Below are 9,401 nucleotides of genomic sequence, written 5' to 3'. Positions count from 1 at the left end.
ATTTGTACGCAATCTTTCTAACTTTCTTTCTCTTTGTACTTGTTCCATTTGACTAATTTTAATGCGAGCTTTTTGGCCAATGTGAAAAGATAATTAATTAATTATAGATATCAAAGTCAAAGTGTATAGATTAACTAAAATGAACAATAATATAATTATAGATATTAAAGTCAAAGTGTATATATTAACTAAAATGAATAATTTTCCTAGAAATTGCTAAAACAAAAATTAATTCCCAATTAGGATTGGTTTTAAAACTATTTTCCATGGACCTATGGTAACGTCCATGTAGGTTTAAGTACGAATTATTTAATCGCATTTTATCGTATCTCACTTGTTAGGCTTCGTCGCTTTCCCGATGTTGGATTGAAAAACTGTTTTTTTAAGCATAAATCCGCCAACATTGTTTGCATTATAAATTTGTTAACAATAGTAGCGGTTTTACAAGTTAAACAACTATCATTAGTAGTTTTCCTATAATAAAAGAACTAGATTTAAATCCCGTGCAATGCACGGGTTAAATTCTTTTTGTTCTGAGATTTACTTTTTGAACTTTAAGCGATAGTTAGAAACTTAGAACTTATAACAGTGATTGTTTTTATAATCAATGAGCATAACAGTTTTAACGGGTCTTTATTTATCTATTAAAAATTTCAAAATTTATCTTTTATTATCTACGGTTCTTGATTTATCTATTTTTATTTTTCTCTTATTATCTTTTACTGAGTTTTATTTATCTTTTAAAAAAATGTTTAACTATTCTTTATTTATCTATTTTTATTTTTTTGTTACTATCTTTTACAGAGTTTTATTTATCTTTATCTCTTATTATCTTTTATCGGGTTTTTATTTAGTAAAAGGCGGTCACAACTATAAACGTTCATCTTTAAAAAGTCCCAAGTATGAATTATTACTGGTAGGTCCCAACTAATGGGGGTGTTGACTTCGCGTGGTCCTTTTTAAAAAATGACCGGTTGTATAAGTAAAAGATGATGACGTGTCAGGTGATTTAAAGAAGTCACGTGCCACTTTATTATAGAACCACCCATTTAATGAAAAGCCCACCCATTTTTAATTAAAATCCCACCCATTAATTAAAGCCCACCCATTTAAAATACCCACCCTCCCCTTTAAATTAACACCCAGACCCCCACTTCTTCTTATCTCCTCAAAATTTCGACTATTCTTTATTTATCTATTTTTATTTTTTGTTACTATCTTTTACAGAGTTTTATTTATCTTTATCTCTTATTATCTTTTATCGGGTTTTTATTTATCTTATTATATTTTACGGAATTTTATTATCTTTATTTATCTAGTTTTATTTTTTAATAAATATAAAATAATTTTATTGTTGGATGACATGAAAATCCTACGTGGCGCCCCAAATGCTCTCCAAAAAACTCCCTTTTATATATATATATATATATATATATATATATATATATATATATATATATATATACTAGATTAGATCCCGTACACGCACGGATTTTGATTATTTTTTCACAAAATATTTAACTGAATATCTCCAAAACTACTGCATATGTATATTTAAAATGATAATATGGTAATTTGACCAAAATATTGAGGGATATATTATCCATTATAATATAGCGATTTGACTAAAATATTACCAATTTAGAATAGTTATTATTACGCCGTATCTATCATTGCCATAATTTATAAACTAAATTTTGTTTCCATATATAAATAGTTTATAAAATAAAGGTAGAGAATAAAAATAAAGTCAAACAGATACACTTTTTTGGGAAGGTGTTTTTAACGGGAAAAAAGCGCACCAGAAATTGACACGTAAAATTATACGAAGTATTAGATTTAAAAATTAAAGTATATTCAAGGTCTAAAAAAGAAAAAGAAAAGAAAACTGCCATTTCTTTTTACCCCCATCGTCGCATATCTTACGAGTGCGTCGAGGCGGATATCGGGCATGCAACAACAAACACATATCAACTAAAAGACAAATAGCTAAAAGACAAAAAAGGAAGTACCATTCATGTAAAAAAAGTACCATTCTAATACCATTCTGTAAAAAAAAGTAACATTTGTGTTTAGAAAAGTACCATTTAATTTTTTTTTTGTCCTTTTTCCTATTTTGTCTTATATTCTGATATGTATTTGGACACACATATCAGATATGTATTTTTACTTCTTCCATATCTTACCCCGGGTCATTACTTTATTTTTTTCACAAAATGTTTAATTGAATATCTAACTATTAGAGGTTTATCATATCTCATAATAAATGTTTATTATTAAACACCCTTTCTGTTCCCTCTTCCCTCCAGATCCGGTGAGTTCAGGAAAGTAAAATGAGATAGCAAACTTACTTTTTGTTTCTGAAATTTGAAGGGCATATATATGGGAATTTTGTTAGAATAAGATTCTGAAATTTGAAGAGCATATATATATGGGAATTTTGTTAGAATAAGATTCTGAAATTTGAAGGGCATATATATATGGGAATTTTGTTAGAATAAGATTCTGAAATTTGAAGGGCATATATATGGGAATTTTGTTAGAATAAGATTCTGAAATTTGAAGGGCATATATATGGGAATTTTGTTAGAATAAGATTCTGAAATTTGAAGGGCATATGGGAATTACAAAGATGACAGCTTTTCGAGTTTGAAGGTCTACTGCTCCTATTTTCTCTTGTGCAATTCTTGATTTTGAAGGTCTACTTATTTATTTGGTTAAGTGAATCCTTATGTTTGAATATCTTCAATCTAAGTTATTTATAGTGATAAACTTTAGGAATTCTGTCAATTTTACAACTTATATATGTCAATGTCAGAGACTTGTGTTTAAGCAAAAACCTACTTGCCATAAATTTTGGCTGCTGAATAATTCATGTTAGGAAACAAATAAATAGCTTTCTAAACTGATATAAACTACCATAAAAGACAGATTTACAATAGATAGAATTATGTTATGTGCTGATTAGAGTTTGAGGATGTTTGTAGTATACCATAAAACACTAATGTTGGTTTTAGTGTCATATTTGTAGTATACTTACTTAGTTTACGGTTTCCTATATAAATTCATGAGCTAACCAAGTTATGTATGGTACTATTGTTTAACATACTCAGTGGTTTTTTCCAGGTTTAGAATGCTATACATGTGTATGTAATATTATTAATGATGACGAAGTCATGGCCTGCTCTACAATCTTGCGATAACAAGGTTAAGGTAAAGTTTTGATCTTGAATTCTTGATCCCTGAGCTAGATTTAACTAGTGATGTTTATGTGTTGATTTAGCTAGATTTACTGAATTTGATATGTAATATTAATTAATAAATCTTGCGATAACAAGGTTAAGGTAAAGTTTTGATTTTGAATTCTTGATCCCTGAGCTAGATTTAACTAGTGATGTTTATGTGTTGATTTAGCTAGATTTACTGAATTTGATATGTAATATTAATTAATAAATCTTGCGATAACAAGGTTAAGGTAAAGTTATGATTTTGAATTCTTGATCCCTGAGCTAGATTTAACTAGTGATGTTTATGTGTTGATTTACCTAGATTTACTGAATTTGATATGTAATATTAGTTAATAAATCTTGCGATAACAAGGTTAAGGTAAAGTTATGATTTTGAATTCTTGATCCCTGAGCTAGATTTAACTTGTGATGTTTATGTGTTGATTTAGCTAGATGTACTGAATTTGATATGTAATATTAATTAATAAATCTTGCAATGACAACAGGTTTGATCTTGATCCCTTAGCTAGCTAGCTTTAACTTGTAATCTTGTGTATTTTTGATGAATACACAACATGACTAGTTATGTGTTGATTTAGCTAGATTTACTGAATTGGATATGTAATATTAATCATGATGAAATCATGGCATGCTCTAAAATCTTGCAATGACAACAGGTTTAGCTAGCTTTAACTAGTAATCTTGTGTATGTTTGATGAATCAATTACTGAATTTGATATGTAATATTAATAAATCTTGCAATGACAACAGGTTTGATCTTGATCCCTTAGCTAGCTAGCTTTAACTTGTAATCTTGTGTAAGTTTGATGAATCAATTACTGAATTTTATACAGCGGAAAGAAGGAGTGACTAGTGGGTTGTGTGCGTTGCCAGATGAAATTCTGTTTTCAATCCTGTCCTCCTTCACCATGAAGGAAGTTGCAAGGCTTAGTGTTGTTTCTCACCGATGGAAATACATATGGGAAAATTTTCCGCGCTTGCACTTTGAAGATTCGAGGGCAATGGAAAGGATATTGGAAAGTCCCAAAGTAATTTCTGATGAAAGATCCAACTTTGTGACATGGGTTAGTCGTGTTGTCGACCAGCATTTTGGTGTAGCAGCTATAGATGAACTTAGAATCAAGTTTTGTCTCACCAGAACTTATCAATCTCATGTAGATAAGTGGGCGGTTTTTGCATCAGAAAAACAAGTCAAAACACTTGACCTCAACTTTACTTCAAAATTTAATCTCGTAAATATGGAGAGTGCACACTGTACTTTTCCTCTTAAAGTGGCTAGCATCAAGTCTTCCTTAATATCTTTGTGTCTTAGATCCGTCGATGTCACTGATGAATTCATTGGTTGCCTTGTTTGTTCCTGCATATTCCTTGAGAAGCTGTGCGTAGGAAATTCAAAGTATCTTACCAACCTAAGAGTCTCTAGTTCATTACAACGGCTGAAACATTTGGAGGTAACTCATTGCTCACACTTGAAAATTATTGATATTTCTACCCCGAATCTTGTATCTTTTACATATTATGGCCGAGCTATAGAGCTACATATCAGGCATGCCTCTTGGCTTTCTAAGGTCGCTATTGGTTCGCGAGAGTACAATGCCTCCATATCCTATGCGTTTGACTCACTTTTACAATATTCTTCGCAATTGGAGTATCTAAGTTTGATGATCAACTGAAAATGTGAGTCGAATATCCAAATCATTAATCCTCCTGCTTTGACAAATCTTAAGCATATAGAGCTGTATTTTATTGCATGTTGCAATAAATCACTCCTTGGATGGACGTCCTTGATTGTGGCAGCGCCAGTTATGCAGAAGCTGACATTGAAGGCAAGCACCCTATACTAGCTACTTGTTTTAAGATATCAAATAAGTTAAACAATCCTTTTTTGCTTTCCTAATTTAATCTAATCTTAAAACTGTTAACATTAACACTAGTAGGTATCTGTTCTGTTCTTCTTGCAGTTATACGGGTTTGACATCAAACATGCAAGGCCCATTGCCAAACACAATGCGTGCCGGTGCCCTCTCAAATGCCTGAAGACGCTAGAGATTGTTGGCTTTATGGGACGGCCGATTGACCTTGAGTTTGCAGCTTTTGTGCTTGAGAATGCTATTGCTCTTGAAGAGGTGATTGTTGATTTCCCGCCAATGTTCCGCCCAAAACCATATCACAAAGGTGCGCGAGAATGTCTTGTGGAGCTAAAAACGAAGCTACCTCCAGGTGTAAAGTTAATTGTCAAGTAAATTTACTAGAATATCCAACTTTGTTGCTAATATAGATTTTCTATTTATAATAATGCAATACCTATCCGGACAATAAGTTATGTATCTTGTCTTTAGATTTTCTCCTATATATGACAACTACAATAGCTACATGATTTCCTTCCTATAAGAAATTTTGATTGGTTTTGCAATTTTTGTTTTGTGCCAATATTCCTTCCTATAAGAAGCCGAGCCACATGGTGAGCTGGCAGAAATATCGATCTATTTTTCACAACCATTTCCTATAGGAGTCTGTCTGTAACAGTGTCTGCTTTTCTTCTTTTTCTTTCTGGAAAGCGGAGTCTGTCATAATTCTGCGACAGTATGGTGGATGAGTTTATTCAGCACCTTGGAATATCCAAGATAATTTAGTGATCAACATAAAATTATGTAACTGCTGTCACCTCTGTACTTGGCTGTTTGCAAGCATTTCCTAGCACAGTCAGTAAGCACAGACAAAATTAGCTGCGAAAGTTTTTACACAATGTTGGTAGGTAATAGCAATTTTCTTTTCTCTATTAGTGCTTCTAGTTGAATCTACGATAGCGGTGACTGGGTACTGACACACTCATATATATTCACTCTAGAAAAAGATTGTTTCGTCATTATGCCTGCTGGCGGAAAGGCCAATGTTGCAGGTGTTGGTAACATACAAATTTATACCAGATCGAAAGTCTTACACAGAGTGGGAAATCGGTTCTGCCTTTTTCTTCATGGAGTGTGCTACCGTCCATCCTGTAGAGAAGCATGTGTAGTTGCTTGTATGACTTACTATTTTTTCCTTTTTCCAAAGCTTTGTCCACTCTATTTGAGCATTTCTTACTATTGCTCAATAGTTTTGTCAATAATATATCTTCGACTCTTTATTTGGCTCTTTCGAAGGACAAAAGGCCTAAGACAAGGGGATTCCCGGTGATATTGGCATCATTCTGGCATCAGATTTTGCTGGTAAGGCCTAGGCTATTTTGATTCTTTATTTCAAACTTCAGAAGATGCTTGTGAATTCTTTATCAGCCTCAAATGATCTGTTGCCGACAGATCTTGTCTGTGTAGGACTGTAGGGTGTACGTTTAGTTATTGATTATTCGAAAGCCCATGATGAGGTATAAATTGTTTTTTTTTTCTTTTCCAGTTACAAGTCATTAGCCATTTGAATGCGCAATTTTTCTTTTTCTTTCTTGATATCTTAGACTTAAATTGATGGCTGCTGAACTATGAGTTGGTGTACTGACTGTAAATTTGTGATCTGACTTCTGTTTGCAATCAGGACGGTATGTTCATGAGCGAGAATTACCTCAACTATTTCATCAGCCAAAACAAGAACCTGAGCCAAATGTTAACATCACCCCCACCCCATTGGCAGCATTCACTGGTTTAGGCGATTCTCATCTAGGCTTCTAGGTGCTCAAGTTCTCGAGCCCATGCCAGCTAAGCCATCATCTTGCCTGTCAGAATCTCCAACAAAGAAAGGCACTTATGCTGTGAGGGTAATGATGGGTCTTCCAGCACTAGATTTGAAGCTGATGCAACACCTTTGGATCTTGCTTCAAACTTGCTTCCGCACCTTCAAAACTTTTTTTCTAACACCTGCACTACTTGTTTCAACACCTGCAAGGCTGATAGCAGCAACACCTGTGGGCATCACACCCACCAAACCACACTCTGATGACCCTGGACCATGGTACTAGCAATTGACCCTACAGTCAGCTAAGCGTAGGTCCTTAAATCTTGATGAGAGCGGTGCTGATAACGAAGAGTCCACAAGGCTACAATGTTTCGTAGGATGATATACTAGAAGTACCTATAGAAGACCATTTACAGTGGGTAAGTAGTTTTTGCTTACAGGTCTTGTCTTGCACATGGTAGCACTATCCTTGATGGTTATTACTGAAAAATCCTTTATGCACTTGATAAAGAAAGAATGATCTTAGAAGAGAACGATCTTAAATGTTCTAGTTCATCACGCGCTCTGTTATCACTAAAGAGTAGCTTTTACAGGCCATTTGGACCTTGTTGATACAAGGGTTTAAGGTCGCAAGTTGCGACAACATTTAGTTGTCGCAATCTTACGTGTCGCAGTTTAATTGGTACATATAGGCGACACGTAGGCTATGAGTCATAATAATATTTTTACTATCGATGCAATATTTTTACTATGAAAATATGTAAATAAGGTAGTCGATATAAATAAGGAAATAAATTAGAATATTAAGATTTTCCTAGCTTTTTTTGAAACATTTAAAGTAGGATATATAAATTAAATATTTTAGTTTCCAATTTAAATCATGACACATAAGTATGCCATGTCATCATTGTGACACGGCTTAAAGGTCGCATGTTGCGACCTTTATCATTTTCGTTGCATCATGTACTCTCATTTATCATATAACATTTTTTTTACTGCTGTTCTCATCACAAAATTGTTCTGTTCTGTTTCAGACCCGAATGTTATTCAACCAAGCATTCAGCAGATATCACGTATTCTTGGTGGTGGGCATCGTAAAGACCGCGCTTCCCGCAACAAGGACTAATCTTATTGTAGTTTATTCTTGTCAAAATTTTCTCTTATTGTAGCTGTTGTAATTATTATGTATTCTAGCAGCATTTTGGTAATTTTAATTTAATTAGCACAGCTTGCCTATTAGGGTTTACTAGGTTGCACCATTTTCTCCTGTCAGCCTACTTGGCTTCTTCATTCCTCAATCCAAAGCTTTTCTGTGAAACACGAAGTTCGAAAAAATGTATAAGAAAATCGGTTTTAGAAATGTAAACAGTGAAAAATAGTTTCTGAAAAATGGACAGTGAAGAGTGAAGCTAATTTTGGTGATTTGAGCTTGTAATGGTTGATTTAGAAACGAAGTAGAAATATGAATGAAAGAGAATTTTGAAATATCAATGTTGTATTATATTTACTTGAATTTGTACACTGTCATGCGTGAAAACAGAATTGTTGCATCTAAAGACAAAAAATGAACCAACATAGAGTTGGCTCAAGTGGTAAGCAGCTTGATGTTGCTTAAGGGAGGTCTCGGGTTCAGGTGTGCGAATGTGCGGTGCGTAAAAAAGACAAAAAGAGAAAGAGAGCTAAATAGAGTTGAAAATTCCAATAAAATGAAAAAAATAAGTAAAGTTGGAGTTGTTTAAGATTGAGTTTATTACAAGTCTTGATGGAGTTTTGGGAAGAGCCTTGACTTTTGAAGGAGTCTTGTGCATGAAAATGGAGAATAGTTTTGCAAAGTATGTTCTTTGCTATCAAAACTCAATTTTTTTATTTTTTTGAGGGAATCAAAACTCAACTTATTAAAGTAGGTAGTAATCCACTCGAATTCACTATGCGTGTGTGGATAGCTGGTGGTTTAAGCACGATCGATGATGTAATTGCTTTTGATTTTTGTTTACTTAACAATGAAGGCTACTGGGTATTGGCCTTTACCCTTACAAAAAAGACCAGTCAATAGACGGAAATGGTACGTCGAAGTTACCACGTAATTTTTATTTGTTGCTTTGATGTTGTTTTCAAAAATTTGAATTCACAAATATCATAAGACTATTTCCTCCTACTGAATCGATACTTATGTTAGTGTGTTTCGAACTTGTGACTTATAAATCACAAGTTGAGTCGCCTAACATAGTCGTCATTTATATTTCGCACGTGAGATCTTGTTATAATCGTTTCAACTTTTTATAATTGGTATGTAATAGCTCTGTCTCATTTTACTTGACCCATTTAATTAATTTTAATGAGATTTTTAGTCAGAATGAAACAATTAACACGAGACAAAGGGGTAATAGATTATCAAAAATGAACAATTTTCCTAGAAATTGTTAAAACTAAAATCAAATCCAATTTGCATTGGATTAAAAAATTAAAGTATATTCAAAGGAAAGAAAG

At 33.1% G+C, this 9,401-nt stretch overlaps 1 protein-coding gene across 1 annotated transcript; it reads left to right on the top strand.

Annotated features, from left to right (window-relative positions):
- The first annotated feature begins 2,320 nt into the window (after positions 1-2,320).
- LOC110797370 (F-box/LRR-repeat protein At3g58900) lies at positions 2,321-5,661 on the top strand. Its single transcript, XM_056842926.1, has 3 exons — positions 2,321-3,213; positions 4,082-5,074; positions 5,210-5,661. The coding sequence occupies exons 1-2, from the start codon at positions 3,163-3,165 to the stop codon at positions 4,919-4,921; spliced, it is 891 nt and encodes a 296-aa protein (XP_056698904.1). The 5' UTR covers positions 2,321-3,162; the 3' UTR covers positions 4,922-5,074; positions 5,210-5,661.
- Positions 5,662-9,401: the final 3,740 nt, after the last annotated feature.

Source organism: Spinacia oleracea, chromosome 4, assembly GCF_020520425.1.
Source record: "Spinacia oleracea cultivar Varoflay chromosome 4, BTI_SOV_V1, whole genome shotgun sequence".
Classification (NCBI taxonomy): Eukaryota; Viridiplantae; Streptophyta; class Magnoliopsida; order Caryophyllales; family Amaranthaceae; genus Spinacia; species Spinacia oleracea.
Note: the sequence above shows the minus strand (reverse complement) of the source record. Positions and strands in the feature narration are given on the sequence as shown.